Here is a 20,329-nt window from a genome sequence, read left to right as displayed (position 1 = left end):
GACACAGGCATGCTGGGACAGGAAAGTGCCTTATCCAAAGCGTTGCCAAAGAGTAAGAAGCATATAATTAACTAAAATGTCTTGGTACCCTTGACTGGAACTCAGTAGCACCTGAGTATTATCCTTCCTCCACTAATCATTAGCACTGTGCACAACTGTTGGCGCTCTGCTTTCACATAGGTACAGCTTTCCTTGCATATGTCAAACCTGTATTTGTCCATCAGACCACCACATAGTGAAAGATCAGGCAACACACCAGGGAAACGGTGTTCCACCACCAACACTTGGCATTGTGCGTAGAGGTCTTGGCTCCAGCTGCCTGCCGTGGAGATCTGTTTGGAACTCTGACTGAGGCAGAGGTTAGGAGTTTGCTACGTCCTACAAGCTTCAGCGTTTGGTTATTTGAGCTTTTGCTGTTCCTAGACGCTCCAGTTTCACAGTAATAGCACTTTGAATTGGTAAACCTACTCTATAATACACTGTGTTTAGCTGTTCAAGGCAAATACCTTGCCTTGAGGCTTCGTTTAATTCATGTCACCAAAGTCCATCTATTTTAAATGTCTCTGCTATCGTATCACTCCCACTTTGTAGACCACTGGGCAGCTCCGGTATCGTTTCACATGGACTGTTGTAACTTGGTTGGTAAAGTTAGTTGGTAAACATGGCATCCTATGACAGTGCCGGATTTTAAGTCACTGACCTCTTTAGTACAACCCATTCTACTGCTCACGTCTGTCCCATAGAGAGTGCATGATAATGTGCTTGTTTTTATATCCCTTTTAAAAATGATTGTGGCTGAAACACCTGCACTCAGTAATTAGGAAGGAGGTCAAAATATGTTTGGTCAAATAGTGTGTGTGTATATAGTATATGTATATGCAGTGTCAGATGACCAGACTACCCCTTTCCATATTAGGAAGTTGGGGAGGGTAGATGGAAAGAGGAATTAACGAGGCCTAGAAGAGGTTCGGCGGACGTAAACATTTCAGCAGGAAAGATGTCCAGTCTGACTCCGCTCCTGCTGCTGTGGCGTGGTCTGCTCTTGTGCTGGGCAAGCGGTAAGTTACGTTCGCCTCCTCTTTGGTTATTCTAGTCCCGCGGGTGTCCAGGGAGTTCATGTTCATTTCTGACAAGATAACTACCCTTTCACTGATATGTTTTTAAGGTGGTCTGGCTGAGCGGGAGGACATGGCGCCCCTCGAGGTGAAATTCCATTCACTGGACTTCAGAAATGTCCTCCACTGGAAGTGCCAGCCCAGAGCTCCAAACAGCATGCGGTATTTTGTGCAGTATAAAGTGTAAGCTGACCTTTATCTGCCAGGTGTTTGTGCATCCTACTAAACTGTGTTTACAGTTCACCTGAAATTCGAACACCTAAAATTGGAAACAGAGAAAATGCTATGCTGAGTAATTTAGGGGATTAAACTAAATGAGAAAAACTACTAAACTCTGGAAAGGTTTATGCCAGTCTGTTTATGTGTCTGGGACTCAGATATGGAGACAAGCAATGGACCGCCTGTGAGCGATGCCAGGGGATCCGTAAGCACCAGTGTGATTTGAGCCAGGAAACATCGGATCCCAAACAGTGGTATTATGCCAGGGTCCACTCTGTTTCCTCCAAGGAGCGTTCACCATGGGTTATCACCCCCAGGTTTCACCCCCAGTGGGAGAGTAAGTTGCAGTTACCCTCAATATTCTGTTTTCTCTTCAGCATGCGCTGCTTACATATTTAGCTAAGTTTCATTTGATCAATGTTTTGCTGTGTATGTATGTATGTAGTGAACAATATTTCTTGAAAAGCAGAAAACAAAATATTCCTTTTGTATCTGAAAGTTGTAATGTAGTTACTGTAAATTATCATTATAAGTCATAAATCATAAAGAGGTCCAAAAGATGTCAAACCACTCCCAAGGCATCAAATGTCCTTTAGAACTCAGTACCATCTGAATCTATAAGTATATACAAATAACAAATAAAACATTAACTGAAACGACTCCTTCTGTATCACAGCCACTTTCAGCCCACCACAAATGAGGCTGAATGTGACGGAGAAAGGCATCGTGGTCCAGCTCAGACCTCCAAGGTCTCCTTTTCGGGGACAGAAGAATACCAGAATCTCAGCTACAGAACAACAACTGAGATTCAGGATATACCTCATGAAAAATGGGGTGGAAGAGGTACAGACGGAGAACCTCTTCATATTTATATAACCAGATTGTATTAGAATAAAGCAGGAAAGGTTTAAAAGGTCAGGTTTGACATTCACATGACATTCACTCTGCGGTTCTAGTTCTAAGAGTGTACAACATATTATTCCTTTGAGTTTCCTAACTTCAAACAGATGTCATTAATTCAATCTCCTTTAGTTTTAAAACGCCTTGCCACAAGAAACAACAAATCCTTAATTCTTATGGTCTGAAGGTTCAACATAGCAGTCAGCAAACAATCTCTTGACTCTACAATGTGTAGCAGTAGTGCATGAGACGGAATGGGTGATGAGAATTGATCCATGTGTGAAGTTACTTTTGTTAATACATTTACATGCAACATGTAGAGTGGTTGCAGGCTACAGTGGCATTTATTGAATGGTCATTTGTCTCACTCTTGACGAGCATGTCTTGTATGCTTGTAGATTAGTGGAGATCGTTCAAAAAAAGAGCATCATCCTAACGGAAAGTATATATTAGCGACTGCTTTATTTGTAGGATAAGGCAGCACAAAGGGACTTTTAGTCTTAATAGTAGATAGTTTATAGGTTAGCATGTTCACTTTCATCAGCAAAGGCATCATATATGACTTTCTAAGGAAACTCAGTTATGACGACTTTACAGGCATTGGGGTGTGAAGTTGTACTGTAATAGGAATAAGAGGATATGCACACCTATCCACGACTATAAATAGAATCCAGACATCCATTTTCTGTGTGATTCATGACACAACTGTGCATAGTACAAAACAAGGAACCACCTCTCAAGTACTGTCTGTGCACACTACACCAAAATCGACATCTACAGTGTAGACATCCCTAATCATGAAATGTAGTTGGTGATTACTGACTTTGCCAGCAGGGGATCCATGAAACAGAGGGTTACTTCAAGAACATGGTGATCCCGGATTTAAGGGCCAGGACCACCTACTGCTTGCATGCAGTCACCATCATGCCCCTCTCAGGCCGTTTGAGTAGAAAGAGCCCCAGCAGGTGCCTCACCATGCCATGACGCCACAGCTGCAGGTAGACCGCACCCTTGAAACAGTCTCACCTTAACGACCCCTATACAGCCTAGGTGCAAAATACCATAGACTGAGAGCTGGGATATTTGCCTGCATCAGTCTCAAATATCACTTACCTTTGGGTATTTGTTTGATACTTTTAAAGATATGTGTGTTGTCTTCTCTTTATCTATAACCTTCTTCTCTTTATCAACCTACAGGGAGAAGCTGTCCAGTGAAGAACATTTTGTGCCCTGTTGTCACAATAATTGAACTCGTATATCGTCATTATTATTTACGTATAATGTAAACCTTTCCAGGAAGGTAAAAAGTTTGTTATAATGTAAAATAATCAATATAAGAAAAAAAAAATTTCTTACATATCATTTGAAATTATTCATTATAAGCAACTGTTAATTTAATGCAACACATTGCTGTTAAAAGCAAATAAAAGGACATTTTTAATAGTAACAATTTTATAAAACCCTTTTGCATAAAAAAAACAAACAAAAAAAAAAAACAAAAACAACCTTGACGTACCATAAAAAGATCAAATGATGAATAAAGGCTTTATTGGTCACTTGTGTACATTATAATAGCAATGATGGTGATTCCAGGGTAGATAGCACCACCACAAAATTTACCGCTGACTGGTCACATGGGAAAACGGACACTGAGAGAATACTTTCCCAAACAAACAAACAACAAACAAAACAACAAAACCAAAACAAAGCCATACATAAAACTAAATACAGTATGCGTATACTACTTAATGTTACATTTGCTTTTTCATATTTTCAAACATGCTCCTCAAATTAGAAAGGGCAATTAACTTTGGTGAAAATTTAAGAGAAAGAGGAAAAAAAATCTAACATTTGGTCACTAAACCCATTGAAGTTAATTTATGCATTTCAGTGTCCTTTTAAAAAGAGCGTACCTAGATACAACAGAATGTTGAACTAGAAAGAAATCACTGTGCTTAAATACAGTATCTACCACGAGACTTTCCACACAGACCTCTGTATTGTTACTTCATTTTAGTTAAAAAAACAATAAAAATCACTGTATGCCATGACACAAAGCAATGTTTCTAGTCTTGTTCTCATGTAATCAAATGTGCAACTGTAGTTCCAGGATTGCTGAGTTCATGGCCAGCCCTGTCTATAAAACACCTTCAAATAATCACATTGATTTCACATAAAACATAAATTTGTAAATAGTCATTACATGATTTAAAAATCACATCATTATATCAAAAACAGTGCTACATAAGAGATCACCACATTAAATGTGCAGTTATGCAGGGATGTTTCAACATTGTGACATTTACTCAGTCATGGGATGATACATGGGTCCACCTTTTCCAAACTTTAACCCTATGTAAACAGAAGGGAGTGCCACAAAGACATCCATACAATGTCTTATTAGAGTATCACTATAATCTTTTAGCTTAGTGTTCTATTGTAAGTTGACTGTGAACACTCTCTTGCTCCCAGTCAGTGTATTTGCAGGTCTTAGGAGCGATCGGTGCTCCATAGCAGACAGTTTTACAAGACCTGTTCAATGAACTTGTGTCAAAGACTGAATGTCCAAAGCTCTGGACCTTTTCTAAGGTAACAGTTTGCACGTGTTTGTCTTTATAGATGTATAACCTACCTCACCTCGGTTCCTTTTCTGATCCAGCTAATTGGTGTTAGCCAACAGGCACAAAGGAAGTAGGTAAAGTAATAAATAATGAATAACTCTACCCGAATTTGAAGTCCTTAGAAACACTTTAGCACAGTAGTATAGAAAACACAAGGGAAAAAAATTGCAACATAATTGAAATGATTTTCAGGCCGCAGACAATTCCAAGTCTTCCAAAAGGCTTCAGCTGAGGCTCTGATGCTCGGAGCTCGGAGCCGAGCCTTGTCCAACCCATTCTACACGCCATTTTGTGACCTTAGACGACCTTCATGTGGTACAGGGATACCAAGGCGGCAACTTAATGCACCTTTCATGCCAACAATTACCAGAGAATCAGACAGCAAATCATATTTAAGGAATTAAGTTTCGGTAAAAAATAAATAAAAGTAACAAATGAATGCTGATGTTGAATTTAGAAACAGGCCAAAACGTTGCATTAGAATCTTCCGTCAACATTGATGCTTAGCACAACAGGCAGCCTAGCATTATGTCATTAATGTCAGACGGGTCTATTCATGGAGACACTATGGTCCAAAATGGCATGAAATCATTGGTTACTACTTTGTGATGATTTCACAATAACATTTAATAGCCAAGGGCTATTGGCACAGGACGTGCAGTTCCCACAGCTAACCCTCTGAAGTCATTACACACCTTTAAGGCAATAGTGCCCTATAACCATATGCTGGGGATATCAGTGATGTATGGATCAGAAAAACCCATATGCAATATATTTGTCTATAATCAGATATTTAGGTAAGCTAAATTACATTAGCTTCAACACAGCTAAAGTCCAACATCAGGGCATGTTTAGTTGCAGGGTGATGATCCTCACTGTGGATAATATTTAACAATGCTTCCTTTGCTAGGACTACATATGTCATTGAGGGAGAACACTGAAAAGTTAGAAATCAACCCCCCCCCCCCCCTTTTTTTTATCAGTTTATGTGGATCCAACAATTATCCAACAGTTTAAAGCGGCACATTTAAAGTGCACTGAAATACTTGTTTGACTCTGTAGGGGAGGCGGAGGTGCCAACACCTGCCAAATACCAAACGATTCTCTACAGCAATTTCCCATACACAATGAAAGATTCACCTGGAATCAATAGCAACAGCATTGTTCTAGCTCAGCGATGGAGAACTTAAACAAGGCAGTGACACCACCTCCAGCAAACATCTAAATGAGTAGTGTCGATTAGCTTAATACTGACCGTACAGTAATTAACTACGCTAATTTCATGAGATTAGATCAGGCTCGCCCGGAGAACACTAAAACGCTTCCATTAACTGCACTTCAACTGTTGTCGGGAACAATGCCACAAGCTGCCCAACTGGTGGCAGGACAATTAAGGACAATCAGAAAAATGACACAGTCGTTCTGACACTGTGGTCACATGACCTATGCAACTTCCTCTGGGACCTAATGCATTTTCTGATTTGCTATGTATGAGAAATACAGAACTTCATACAGATCATGTGTCTCATAGGGGGGAAACAAAACTAAGAACGCCTACAAAATCCATAAAACAGTAGTTTTCCATCATCTCGCTCCTCGATATGGACTGTGCACAAGTCAAGTGGTAGGGTAAAAACGAACACACTGGCAACCTTTCAGTAAAATGGAACGTTAATCCATCTGTTTCAGTGTCCTTTCATCTTAAATTACTTATCAAAATAAACTGAATATAAATAAAATGGTACAAGATAACTCCAGCAGCAATATCTTAAAATTAGGCATAAAAGCCACAGTGTGAACTGAATCCTGAAACAAGGATTTTATTTTTATAGAACTGGATTCAAGTGGAAAGAGGGGTCGTGCTCCAGAGGGAGAGGCAGCTTATTTCAGGACAAAAACTCCTTTTCCAGTTCAAATACAGAGGGGCGACCTGGAGTGCTCTGGATTCGACAGAGCGGCACGGTGCAGTCGCGCTTCTGTCCCTCGGTGTCCACGTCCAGCAGAGAGCCACCCATTTTGACCTCTGGGGGGAGCACGATCCCCAGGCTGTGGGCACTCTTCTCGCCCGAGTGGTGCCCCAGGGAGTAGCTCTTGTTCCGGCTCCTCAGAAGGCCCCAGGAGTGAGGTTTGCCTCGGAGAGACAGGGGTCTGGGCCTGGAGACTATTTCCAGCAGGGTCTGCTTGTCCTGGTTGGTCCCTCTCTGAGGTTTCTTCCTCTGCGACGATGAGGAGATGGTGGGTGGGTCAGCAGCACAGCCGGTGACAGGCACTAAGACAAAAGAAGGTGTTCTTATGTTTCACTTAAATACAAAATTAAATATGTTTAATTCGTGGTAAGTATGCAACAGACATTTGGCTCAAAACCCTCAGAGCTTTATTTGAAATACAGCAGGGATCAGAGGCACTCACTGCTCTGACAGGAGGCCGGGCTGGACTTGTTCCTGCGGAGGCGAGACCCAGGGCCCGGGTCTGCTGCCGGGGGCTGCCACGGTGCTCCTGCCCGGCCTTCGGCTTTGCCTCCCAGAACGGGCGGCGCCACTCGGACAGTTTGACACAACCCCGAGCCGTCCGGCAGAGCCTCCAGCACGGGGCTGTGCTCGGGCCCGTCCGAGTCGGACTGGAGGAGGCACTTGGTGGAGTTGCACTCGGAGATGGAGGACATGGCCAGCAGGTTGACGGGGCCCGGCGAGGCGTCGTCTCTGCCCGGCCGGCCCGCAGGGGGGCTGGTACTGCGACGGAAACGCGCTGCCCTCTGGAAAAGCCCCTCGCGCTTCTTCTTCTCCTCGCGCGGCTCGGGCTCGTCTCCGGGCGCCGCTCGGTTCAGCTCGCGCAAGTCCGCGCCCAGCGCCACCGCCGCCAGCAAGGAGGCGCACACGCACAGGGCGGAGTCGCTGCGCAGGCGCGAGCCTGCCCTCTTCAGGCTGTTGGTGGGCGTGTGCTGTGGGGTGGTGCTGGTGGAGCTGGTGGAGGTGGACGGGTCGTCCTGGCTTTCGGACCCACCCGCCCCGCCCCCTCCGCCCGGCCCAGGGCCCTCCGCCTGCTCGTCCTTCCACAGAGGTAGATCGATATAAACCTGATTAGGGAACTTGAGTTGCTTTGGTTTGTTGTCTGGTCCTTCGGTAGAGCTCGCGTCATCTTTAGCCATACCTGGGTGAAAAGAGTTTTGTGTTATTCCAGATGGGGCAAACACAGTGACCGGCTGGGGGCGGGCCGCACTTACCCTGCTCTGTAAACAATGCAGCGAGTGGAACCGACTTCTGGGCCTTCATCAGACTAGTAGACCATGGATTGTTTCCATCAGAGAGTGGTCGAACTCTGCAAGCCAAACCATTACATCAGCGCTGAAGGCCTTAAAAGGATGCGATGCTACAGTAAGGGTGACTTCAGCTAAATTAAAACCCCCTTGACAGGTGCTCACCATCTATAAATCAGTCAAAATATGTGGGATTCCACACACACACACACGCACACGCACACGCACACACGCAGAGACACACTTTCAAAAGAGTCATGAAACTTCCAGAAAATTACACATATACTTAGTGTTGGTCTGCTAAGCTATGGCCATGTGCTTCCGTGAAGGACAAATGCTTCACAGGCAATAAGGTCCCAAACACCCCCCCACACCCCCTGCCTGCTTAAGGAGCATGTGAGTGGAGGAAGACCTTTCCGCGCAGTTGCCCCTCTCCTTGGTCTGGATGGAGCTCGGCCCCCACGTGCGAACCTTCTTCTTGATGCCCTTCTTTGCATCCTCGAACTCCTCTGGTTTGTAAATGGTGCTCCTGCCCCACGTCCTGTTGCTCTCATCCAGAGTGACTGTGGTGGAGAAGAGGGCGTGGTCAGAGCTTTGCCCACAGTGGCAGGTGGACGCCAAGCAGGCTAACGTCAAACGGTTTTGGGCCTTCACAGCAGCACAAGCATTTTAGCCAGCAGACAATTACGGGCAACCATCACCAACCACAGCAATACACACGTGAAATGATCAGAGCTGAAAACAGGTCAGCACAATAGGTGGACTTTTGGTGCTCCGGTTGACCTGATCTCGACAAACGTCCTCCATAAGTATTTGGACGTTTGCAGATGTGAATTTTATTCACTGAATTCACCATCTAAACTGCCTGCTTCAGCCAGGTCATTTTGATTCATGATGGCGTCTCAACCAAACACACAAGCAATGACTTCGCTGTCCCAATACTTGTGGAAGACACCATATAGAAAGTTAGTAATGCTCTGTGAAAGTAAGTACTTTTGAAACTTTCTGAAAAGTAAGTACTTTTGAGATTAGATACTGATTAGAAAAAAAAGTTGTTTCAACATCCACCCAAACCGCTCATCACACCCATGGCTGGTGAAGCATGAATTGACACAGTGCACAAAGTAAACGACAAAGCTATTTAGTCTTGACTCTCTGTTAGCTATAATTGTTAACACGAATAAAATGCAACACATCCGCAGATAAATCCCCAGGAAGCAGAGGGCTGGTGTTGGGGCGTGGCCTCCCAGGAGCCCCGCCTCCTCCTGCCTTGCCTTTCCTCCCCATCCAAGGTCGACGCTCGCATGTGATGTCCACGTCTTGGTGATACGCAAACATAGTGTCCCTTCTGTCACTCAGACAGCTCACTGAAGAGAAAAAACAATACTGCCAAACCAGGAAATGAAACAGTCATGGACACTGGCTTAGACATGACGCCACATCTGGGGTGCAAATCTTCTGGCCAAGAGAAGTAGATTCAATGCACTAGGATTGTATGAGAAGACAACTATAGTGCTATTTTGGGCTGTCTAATTTGTTGAAGTTTGCTCTTAATGACTCATTCCACATGACACTGAAAAAAAAATTCATTTATATTCATATATTCACATAATATTTCATATTCACAGATCTTAAAATTCAGACAGTAAAAAAAAAAATGTTTCAAAGAGTCTTAAAAATAAAAGAAGGTGGTGAACGTGAGGTAGGCCGTACGTACGCTGGATGGCGCGGAGGCGGGGGATGAGGGCGGGGCTACTGGGGGGGCTGGAACTGTTCAGACTCCTCCTCTTCTCCAAGGAAGGTGAGGCCTGCACTGTGATTTTATGCTGAAAATCTAACACACAAACACACACACCAACGAGTTCACGACTGCAACGACTCAGAGAATCAGAGAAGCGGCGGCGGGCAGGTGCGACGTTGCCGGGGGCGGCGTTGCCGGGGGCGCCCACCTGAGGGCAGGCTGATGCGGTTGCCGTCCTTCAGCTTGAGACGGCTGCGGCGGAATTTGCCCTTGCGCTTCTTCACGTTGGGCTTGTCCCGGTTCAGCTGCAGGATGAGGATGTTCAGCTCGCGCTCCAGCACGTTGATCTCCCGCTCGGCCAACTGCTGCTCTCTGCGCTTCAGGAGCTCCTCGTGGGACTTCTGCTGGAGGGCAGCGCGCGACAGCTCCTCCTCGCGCGAGCGCAGCTCCTGCAGGAGATTGGCCGGGGGTCAGGGGTCAGGGCCTGTAGCTGCTGCTTTACTCCACGCAGATGTTACACCACAAGAGCTCATCCACTGCAGCACAGCCCGCCGTAACACACGACAAACTGCACGGCCCTACGTTGCGTTACCACACGTAGATTCCTCCATTTTCTTTCTCAGCTATTATCCACAAAAAAAGGTTTCTAAAAATGAATAAATTAGAAGACACTACACTGCAGGTTGGCACAGTGATGAGAGGTTCTCCTCAATAAAAATATTAATAATTATTTTTAGAATATAATTATAATATACAGGGCCTGAATTTCAGTGCGAGATTTCAATAGCTCGGTTTGTATTTTGAGATGGACAGATAGTCGGACAGACCGACTTCCGTACTGGACGCTGCACTCGGCACGCTCACTCTTCCTCTCTCTACAGATCTACGAGAACCTTCTGCTTTAGAGGCATTTCTCCCAGTCAAATCAGAACCAACACAGTCACTGATACCAACTAGAGGCAAACATGGAGCGCTGGCTAAAACGCAAATCTCCATCATCTGAAATTGAACCCGCTCAGAAAATATCACCGGGACCCGAGCAGACTAGCACAAACAGCAGCGGCGGTGACGTTGACTAAACTAATCCTCAGGATTCACAGACAGGTGACGGTAAAATTAAGTTATAACAAGCCTAACCACTCTATGCTCATTTCAGAGCTTGTCCCTCCAAGAGAGCAGTTGGAATGTTTCACTTTTTTTTTAGATGGAGTACAAGAAAAAAGAAAACGACAAAAGAAAGACCAAGGAGAGGACCAATCAGGGAAGGGAAGAACCAAGAGACAAGTTACAGTGTATATAGTTCAATGTATATCTTGTTGAAGCACAGCAAGACCTGTATTTAAGCTCACCAGTAGTATCCCCCCCAAAATGTAGAAATCCCCCTTATGTGACACATTTAAGGGGGGAATTCTGAATTTTGAAAAATTAATTTCAGGCCCTGAATATAATTGATTCCCCACATTTTTGCTTCTGCATACTCCACTCTATTGCTTTTGTCAGTGTGTTGCTTTGAAAGAATTGTTTACACCCCAAGTTTTTTTTTTTTTAAGAAATGAAAACCTATACTAACAATTGTCAGACACCCTTATGATATTATGATAGCTACTGATCTATTTACAAAAGAAAATGCCAGCTAGAGAAAGCCACAGTATTAATTTTAAACAAACCAGACTTGGAATGTCTTAAATGTCAAGGAAAAGAAAATATGTCCACGGACTACCTAAGTGCTTAAGGGAACTGGAGATTGTCTTGGCAGCCACAACATCTGGACAAGTGCCCGACATACGAGCCTCACACTTCATCCACACTCACACATGCCAAACTGAGAAGTAGCTCAGATACTGAAATGACCAGACATGAATGTTTTCCTCAGTAAGAACCAAGGGGCAGAGAGGCCATACCTTCTCTTTAGTTCGAAGTTCATCAAACATCTCCTGGATCTCCACCCTCCAGTCCTCCTGCATCGAGTGGAAGGAGTCCTGGGGCATGGTGGCCATCACTGCCTCCTCGATGGCCGTCAACTGCTCCAGGATGGCAGCGAATGTTGGCCGGATGTGGGGATCTTGCTCCCAGCACTCTGTACGTGAAGAAGTCACGTATACTTTATGTCAGGTATACATTAACTGATGGACCTCATTTGAATTCCTGGACAAATTTTAATTCTTTTAAAATTTTGAATATTTTGCCATAGCTAAGAGAAGGATGCATGATTTAACAATGCTGATGACAACCCAAATCAGCTGGACAAGCACTAGCCAAACAACATTTATGGAGGATACACATTACTGCATTTCTTTAAGATTTGGTAGAAACACCAGCCACACATCAGTGCACAAGTGACACATCAGACCTACCCTCCATGAGCTTGGCAAATGGCTCCGGACAGGTGGAAGGGATGGGAAGAGTTAGCTTGTTGACCGCCACCCCGTAGGCCACGGCCAGTCCGTCTATGCCACGGTACGGAACCTCCCCTGTCAGCAGCTCCCAGAGAAGGACCCCGTAACTAGAAGGAGGAAGACGCATTTACTTGGTGACATTAATATCAACGTATTCCATCAGAAACATGCATGCTTGCAAAATAAGCGTGCCTAATTCCAGACCTGAAAGGCGAGTGCAGAACAGAACGTTCAATCCTCTGACTGCTGAACTCAGCACTACTGATCTCGCTGCTCACTTGCATAGCACAACTAAACGCATGAGAACTTAACTTTTGAATGATAATTTTAGTAGGTTCTGGTTTGTTTTTGGAACAGACGGTGGATATGCACTGAAAGTGTCTGACACACAGGTTTGCATAGGAAATGCAGCCTTAACTCACCTGGGTGTCTGGAACAAGTCAAAAGTAGCTTGGGTAAAGGATGGAGCGTTATTACTACTACTGTTGTTACTACAACTACTGTTGTTACTACTACTGTTGTTACTACTACTGTTGTTACTATTATTATATTATTGCACATTGTTATTATTTTGTTTGTGAAGGGGTGTGGCTTTACCTCCATACATCACTTCCTTTCGAGAACAGGGAGGACTTGATGACCTCCGGAGCCATCCAGGAGTAGGTGCCCGCGGTGCTCATCTTGGTGGTTTTGTGCCACTCCCTGGCCAGGCCAAAGTCAGTGATCTTCAGGGTCTTCCTACCAATGTCATTGTTCTCAATCCTTTCAAGTATTAGAACTGTAGAAAGTCAGATGCACATCAGAGGTCAAGGTCACTCAAAAATGTTCACCAAAGCAAAACCCAAGACCCATATCAATTACATACCGTTTCAAACCAAAATAGGCCTACGTTCATTTAGCACCTTTTCATAGATCTGCCAATTACCACTGCAGATTACCACTAGTAATCCAGTATCAAGTCCTGCTAAAAAAAGGTCAGTTCTATAGTAAACAGTGGAACGCACCAAATGAGATGTTGAGCATTATTCATGATGGAGAAGAATATCAATCTGCTTGACCAGGTCAAATGTGTTAAGAAATGAATAATGAACAACAAGGGCCAAAAAAGGCTCCCGCGTAAACAAGCTGAACGACCCCACCCGATGACACACCAGCGTTGCCAGGCAACACCTGACTGGAAGTAGCAAGGTCAAGCTGGCTAATGAGCAAGCAACAGCGTTTCCTAACAAAAGCTTGGGCAGTGCCATACTCAGCAATATACAGAAATGATCTCAGCTCAGGTCATATTCATAGAACTTTTATGCTATCGTGTTCTTTGTCTGTTTTTGTTTTACTATGATATTCTCCACTTATTCCTAATCACAAATTTACAATAGGGATTTGCTGACTTAAACAGGCACTAATGATTAAAAAAATGATTTTCAATCACAAGTTCTCTAATACTCAAGCAGCACACCCTCTCCTTCCCAAGTAAATGGGAGGAAGACCAGCAGTGGATGGCCGTCCTTATCAGCACACAAGTAATGAGACACAAAGCCCACAGTCAGAGTAATAAGAGAAGTCCACAGTTGAAAGTACACAAAGATCCTATTCAACCTGACCTTGAGGCTCTGAGCATGGAGATATGTGATGGAATCTCAGCAAAAGGACTTATGGACACACATTTCAAAAGAAGGCGTTTGGACTTTGGGTGACAATAAGCCATAACACAATCTATGAGGTAAATAAACATTTAGAAAACTAGAAAAAGCTAATAAGCCATTTACTGGTCAAACAAATTGTATGTCACATGGTTAATATATAGGAATGTAAAGACTCTTTAAAACAAACAAGTTAATAATTTACTTTTTTACTTACATTTATTTTTACAGAAATGTCTAATCATTAATAATTGTTGAGCAATACATTCTGTATGTTTTATACATGACTTGGTCTTCGCGGTTGATGTTCAAACTGGCTACAATAATTACAAGGTACAGGGACACTCCCAAAAATAAATTACTATATTCAAAATTGCAACCTTTTATCTTCAGAGTTTCAGAAGCTCTGACAAACTGAAATGTGTAAATATTCACATATTTGACCAGCTCTACCCTCTCTATAGATTTCCAAAGGAAAGAGCCTGAAACAGCATCATGGCGATCTCAGGGTTGGCCCACCCTCAACACCTTTTCAGAATAAGCTGAAGATTAACCAGCTGCCTTCAAAATTGCATGGCATGTTGATTCACCGCCAGGTCACCGATACTCAAAGGATATCAAAACGGCTAACCAATCTCCTGTGCTGGGAATCTAGCCTATCTGAAAGCAAACAGCGCCAAAAGCACCACGGTTCTAGGACAGATCTGGAGAAGTGCCAATCAGGCCACTAGTTTTACACAGGTTATCCTGGAAGTGCTTAGAAATGTTTACATAAGAATAATAGATATTTAGATTTCATTAGGTTTGAAGGACACACAACACAACAACAACAGATTAGATGCAATTCATTTTTAAGAGCATATCTACAAGCACTTTTGTTCCAGTTTCAAACTTCCTGGGTGACACATTACATGTAATATTCTGGGCACTTAATGCCTTGATTTAGGTATGTTGGGATCTGGGATAGTGGAAACAGTGGCTTGTGGGAAAATGAAGACTGGGTGAGAAACAACGCTCCAGTCAATCAGTGGTCTGGGTGGGCACCCGTGACAACTTCACCCAGTAGTGACACTAATGTGTGTGTTTCTTGTTTCAAAAAGTTTTTTGTTTATGCCCTGTACACTTTTCCACACCTACCATGCCACAGTGATACCAGTAACAGTACAGTGTTTAGAATGGCCATCACTCAAGACATAAACAGTCAGAGATGCTGTGATCAGGAACTAACAAATAAAAACAGGGTATAGGCAGTAGCCTGTAACTGCATGCTTAAAACACACTTTTTAAATATTATATACACATATAGATACATAACACACACGTAAGTGCATATAGATACATATGCCTACACATACATGCATGCTTTGATTTCAGAAACTTTCATTTTAGGTAAGGTATGCATTTTGAGATTCCATTTCAGACAGGTTTGGGCAGTTTGTTGGTGAATCTCAGATGTCTCTCTGTATCACAGAGACTGCTTCACTGGTCACTGTGAGCTAGGCACCTGCTAAACAGATGTCATGAACACATATCTACAGTTTCTCTGAGACAGAAATGAAAGAACATTTATGTTCTAAAACTTTTATATTCCTTAATTTTTTACAGTACATCTAAACCATTTAGAAAAAGTGCTGAAATTAAATCAGGTTTATATATATGTATAGGTTTATATGTGTGTGTATAAATATATAAACAGAATTATTAATTCTTCTTCCAAGCTATGTGCCTTCTTGAAAGTACACATTCTTAAAATTCTTGAAACACTCATCTCAAACACCTGAAACTAAATATTAGTGTGTGTGCTCTCAAGTCTGGCAACAGGCCAAGTTTCACTAGAGCTGCTGGCTACAGTTCTGCATCACATATGCTTCCACTCGGAGGAAGCTGCCCGTCTCGGAGAGAAAGCAGCTGCCATTGACCAGATTAAATATAATGGAAAATAAGCCTTTCAGACAGGGGAGTTGGGGCATTCTTGTGACAGCAGTCACCTAGCAACCAGTGCTTGACCACTCCATTGTACAAACTTGTGTTAAGCTTTTGCCCCCTCATTAGTGACATTCCTTCGAGTAAGGTATTAAAAGATTAGGGTGCACAGACACTTTCATGCTGACTTTTTGCTGTGCCTCCAGGGTAATCGCTGATAAAATTTGGCCACCAAGACAAATGCAGGTTTAAAATTCTGTTTCCTTATGTTTTTTTTTCCTTTAAGGTAAATGCGAAAATTTTCACCAATGCTACATATTCCTGTCCAACAAAGTATCTTTCACCTTCAACCTGCCCAGCGGTCCCACAGCTCAATGACCAGTGGGCTGCCTTATTCACCGCGGTGCTCCTTACGAGCCGGTTGAAAGCGTGGTCTGACAGAAAGGCTCTGGAGCACAGTGGGTGAGGTCCTGATCGCTACGCTGAGCAAACACACACCACTTTTCAATTAAGGTCAGCAAGCTTCCAGTGTTGTTTGTCACAATGCCGCAGAGCGACAAACAGACTGACTTACTGTGTTAACAGCAGAGTCACAGGGAATGAAGTAAATCTTCTTTTCTGATGACTGAATGAAGTTATAAAAGAAATAAATTGTTGCATGAAACTTTCAAATGTACTTCAAACATTTTGTTAGGAGCGAACATTTCCCACCTACAACAAAAAAAACAGCCCTAAAAAGTTTAAAAGATTACTTTATGTAGAACAATCATATCTATTCAAATGTTTTTGGAATGAAAGCTTATTAGGCTTTGGAACACGCATGTTTAAAATATACTTTTTTAAAATATTCATGCATATTTATATTACAGACAATAAAAACTTGTAATGCAAATGTAGGATCTCTGCCTCTCTCAGCCCAAAATGTCTGATAAAACTCAGAGTCAGCATTCTCCTCCTCTTTTCAGAGAAGAAGGATTAGCAGCACTGTGCTGTTGCTCTGAGGCAGCCTGAGTGCTCACGTTCACAGGACACTGGTGCTGTGACGTTAGCCAGGAGAAAAAGGCTATGATGATACCCATCATGTTTACCCAACTGCTTACTTTTCAGACATGTCAGGACTATAGGATCAAACGTCAGCTAGAGTTGAGTTAATCGACTCCTTTAGACTTTGGGTTTAGTACTTATCCCTTTTTACATCAAAGTGTCTATTCTCATGAGAAACTATGTTTAGAACTATAACTTTCCAATGGTTTGCTTTAGTCATATTATGTATCTTTTAGAAGAATGTTAACTTGTTGAAGATCTGTCCCACTTCACAAAGTGAAAGAAATTCAGACAAGATCATTACTTGTAAACCTCCACTAAGAAACACTGGAATATTCTTCAATACCTGATTTCACAGGGTCTTTAGCCACAGTCTACGTTTGTGGTCTTTGCGGTCTTTCACAAAAGTCACTACAGCACTAGAAGGCGGCTTAGTGGACAAAGTAACATTTGCAATGCCCTGATTCTCATGCACCCACAGTTCAAGTGGAAAGACTTAGCCAAGGACGATGCCCACTTTTATACGCAGAGTTCAGTAGAACATGGCATGAAGAAGAAAGTTCAACAACCAATAACAATGAAGTTAATCAAGCAATAAGCAGAGTAATTATGAAAAACAGGGTAAGGACATCAATTCTGATCACTCTTAGCACTTAAGTATTCTTAAAACAAGAATGTGTATTTGAGAAGGAAGATCAAATGTTTGTTACAAGTACTTTTTCTCCCCCAAGTTCTGATTAATTCACAACTTTTGATTCTGTCTTGCCAAAAGGCAACACTTGAAACGTGGTAAATCCACATGTTGTATGTACATCTAACTGAAATTGTCTGTAAGAAAGGAGGCCACATTTGATTTAGTTCAAAGTGAAAGATGCAGATGGACTAGTTTGATGTATGTGGTACCAGGAAGCAGATTTGCTTTTCACTTCTACTTTAATGTGACATTTTACCACATTAAAACAAATTTGTCACAGAAATAAAATAAAACCCATTTCCAAGTACTTTCCAGTGTCACCTTAAAATGATCAATTGGCAAAACTGTGCTTTGGGTACGAGATACTACAGGCTAATTCTATTTAACTTAGAAGATAGTAGTACAGTTTCAGTCAGTTGTTTGTAAGTGAAAACGGATCGCCTCCAACATAGCCAGCTGTTTAAACTCTTACCTCATTTCACATACACTTTAGACCAGGGCTAATCAACAAGAAATTCTACCCAAGCCTCCCCCCTGTCCCAGCCTTCTGCATCTGAGGACAGGACCAAAGAGGTTACCAAAGTGAACAAAAAGATGTAGTGTATATATGAACATCTGCACCATCGTACATATCATCATAAAAGCATGCATTTATTTTGTATCAAGTCTGGTGATATAGCACTTCAATAGTTCATTTAATTAGAATTAATGATTAATGTGAAACTGCACATGTTTTTCCTGAAATCAACTGCCAACATATTTAGATGAAGAGATAAATTAACAAAACAAATAATACAACTGGCCATGATGTGAAACAGTTTGCTTACTGTTACTGGACTTCAGATCTCGGTGGATGATGGGCACAACTGCCTCTTCATGGAGATACAGCATGCCTCTGGCAATCTGGACGGCCCAGTTCACAAGAATATGAGGAGGTATCCTTCTGCCCGTCAAAGCACGATTAAGGGTCCCTCCTTGAGCATATTCCATAACCAAACACAGGTTCGGCTCCTCTAAACACACACCCTGCAGTTTTATTATGTTAGGGTGCTGCAGCATGGAGAAAAGTTTGGCTTCTTGCTTCACGCTTGCAGCGGTAGCAGTGATGTCTTCATCAGGGTCCTGTCGAGCCGCCTTCACTGCCACCTCCTGTTCTCCCCAAGTTCCCCGGTAAACTTTGCCGAAACCTCCAACACCGATAATTTCTTCTAAAAAAAGTTCACTAAAGGTGATTTGCACAGGAGAAGATGGAACCGTCTCCCCCACTGTACCACCACCTGGAAGTCTATAAATGGCCGGTTGGTAAGTGACATAGTTCGAGGGAAAGATCCCCACTCGATGATTAATCTTGCCTGTCCACCAACCTTCGTCTCCTGAAATCGCTGCATCTTTAGACAGCACTTCCACTACATCTCCACGACGAAGGCTGAGCTCGTCCTCACCGGTTGCCTCATAGTCATATGCTGCAGTCCAGAGTGAACGTGAGCACACAGGGGCAGAATGGGCCCATGCTTTTGCAGCAGAAGTTTCCGTCCACACATAGTCTCCTAGGACGGCCTGAGGAACATCCATGTCTCAGTGCCTGCAGCAGCACCATAAGGTGCGCCGAGGTCAGAGCAGATATAAAACCAGAACAGGGATTGTAATACCTTGACACATGCAATAGCTATTGTGAGAACTAGTAGGTTCTTCATAGGTTAGGTGCCTGGACAAGTTTACTTCTTATCCACTTCTTTACTTCTTATTTCGATGTGTCTCCAATCTCAATTAATATTGGCATTAGTATGATATAACTTTATCTTTTAAGTCTTATTAAGCACCATATGTTCAACTACAAAACTGTACCATAGCTGGCCAACATGTTCAGCTTTAGTTGAAGGTGAAGCCAGGCTGCCCCATCTGAACAGGCCATTGCTGGGTGAGGACCAGCTTGAGCCCAGTTGAGTTAGCTTCCAGCAACGAGGTTACAGGTGCACCGTGGCGTACCTGCACCCGTCTACTCGAACCGAACAAACCGAGTAAACAGCGTTTAAGTCACTTAAAGGGCGTAATTCAATCAAACGCCTTAATTTAGTACGACTTTACACGCGTTTCCAGTTTTAGACTCCACCGCTGGCATTCGCTCAACAACGTACGCTAGCACGTCGCGCTAACAGCACTAGCCAGCTCATCGCTCCCCACAAAGTTTACAACCACTAGTTCACGGGCTCCCAAAACATACCGACACGTCCGATAACGGAGCAGAAAAGTCTCCCAAGGTCCACCCCACGATAATAATAGCACTCCGACCGTGGAATTCACAAAGTTTATCATTTCACCAAAGCGTACGGACTTGAAGAAAGTCCCCGAAAGTCCCGTAAGTTGGCAGAAGAGAGTCGACAGCGCAGCGCCATCGCGTCGCCGCGTCTCCACAGCCCACCGCAGCGGGAGAGGCGCCGCCGGATTGGCTGCGTTTCATCACGTGACAGCTGTTCCCTCTTCGTCAAAACAAGACTCGGGCAACTGGAAACGCGCGTCCTGCCCACGCGCCAATTAAAGCAGCTTTGGTTCTGCTTTGAAAAGATGGATTGTCGTGCATTTGTAGCTGTAGATCAGTCATTTGTACGAGACGCAGAAAAAGTGCAGACAATCGTGTGCAGCGCGAAGGTCTCGGAATTTAGTTGATTTGGTAATTGTGTAAGAGCAGGACAGGACAGACGGGGCTCGCGTGGTCCTTCAGAACAGGTTTTGAAATGCTGGACGTATGTGGTCAGACCAAGTGACCATGCAACCAAAATTCTACA

General features: G+C 43.3%; 2 protein-coding genes across 4 annotated transcripts; one reads left to right on the top strand and one right to left on the bottom strand.

Moving 5' to 3' along the window:
- The first annotated feature begins 902 nt into the window (after positions 1-902).
- il22ra2 (interleukin 22 receptor, alpha 2) lies at positions 903-3,766 on the top strand. Of its 2 annotated transcripts, none has more exons than XM_076973920.1 (6): positions 903-1,058; positions 1,166-1,298; positions 1,493-1,671; positions 2,011-2,177; positions 3,066-3,232; positions 3,432-3,766. In XM_076973920.1, the coding sequence occupies exons 1-5, from the start codon at positions 998-1,000 to the stop codon at positions 3,216-3,218; spliced, it is 693 nt and encodes a 230-aa protein (XP_076830035.1). In that variant the 5' UTR covers positions 903-997; the 3' UTR covers positions 3,219-3,232; positions 3,432-3,766. The 2 variants fall into 2 exon arrangements, with proteins under 2 accessions (XP_076830035.1, XP_076830036.1); XM_076973921.1 differs by having other exon boundaries at positions 917-1,058; positions 3,069-3,232.
- Positions 3,761-19,993, bottom strand: map3k21 (mitogen-activated protein kinase kinase kinase 21). 2 transcript variants are annotated; one of them, XM_076973918.1, is made up of 11 exons: positions 18,374-19,993; positions 12,843-13,023; positions 12,204-12,352; positions 11,751-11,926; positions 10,058-10,298; positions 9,826-9,942; positions 9,383-9,475; positions 8,521-8,671; positions 8,076-8,170; positions 7,265-8,002; positions 3,761-7,124 (listed from the first exon to the last, which is right to left on the bottom strand). In XM_076973918.1, the coding sequence occupies exons 1-11, from the start codon at positions 19,116-19,118 to the stop codon at positions 6,742-6,744; spliced, it is 3,069 nt and encodes a 1,022-aa protein (XP_076830033.1). In that variant the 5' UTR covers positions 19,119-19,993; the 3' UTR covers positions 3,761-6,741. The 2 variants fall into 2 exon arrangements, with proteins under 2 accessions (XP_076830033.1, XP_076830034.1); XM_076973919.1 differs by lacking the exon at positions 9,383-9,475.
- Positions 19,994-20,329: the final 336 nt, after the last annotated feature.

This window comes from Brachyhypopomus gauderio, chromosome 15, assembly GCF_052324685.1.
Source record: "Brachyhypopomus gauderio isolate BG-103 chromosome 15, BGAUD_0.2, whole genome shotgun sequence".
Classification (NCBI taxonomy): Eukaryota; Metazoa; Chordata; class Actinopteri; order Gymnotiformes; family Hypopomidae; genus Brachyhypopomus; species Brachyhypopomus gauderio.
Note: the sequence above shows the minus strand (reverse complement) of the source record. Positions and strands in the feature narration are given on the sequence as shown.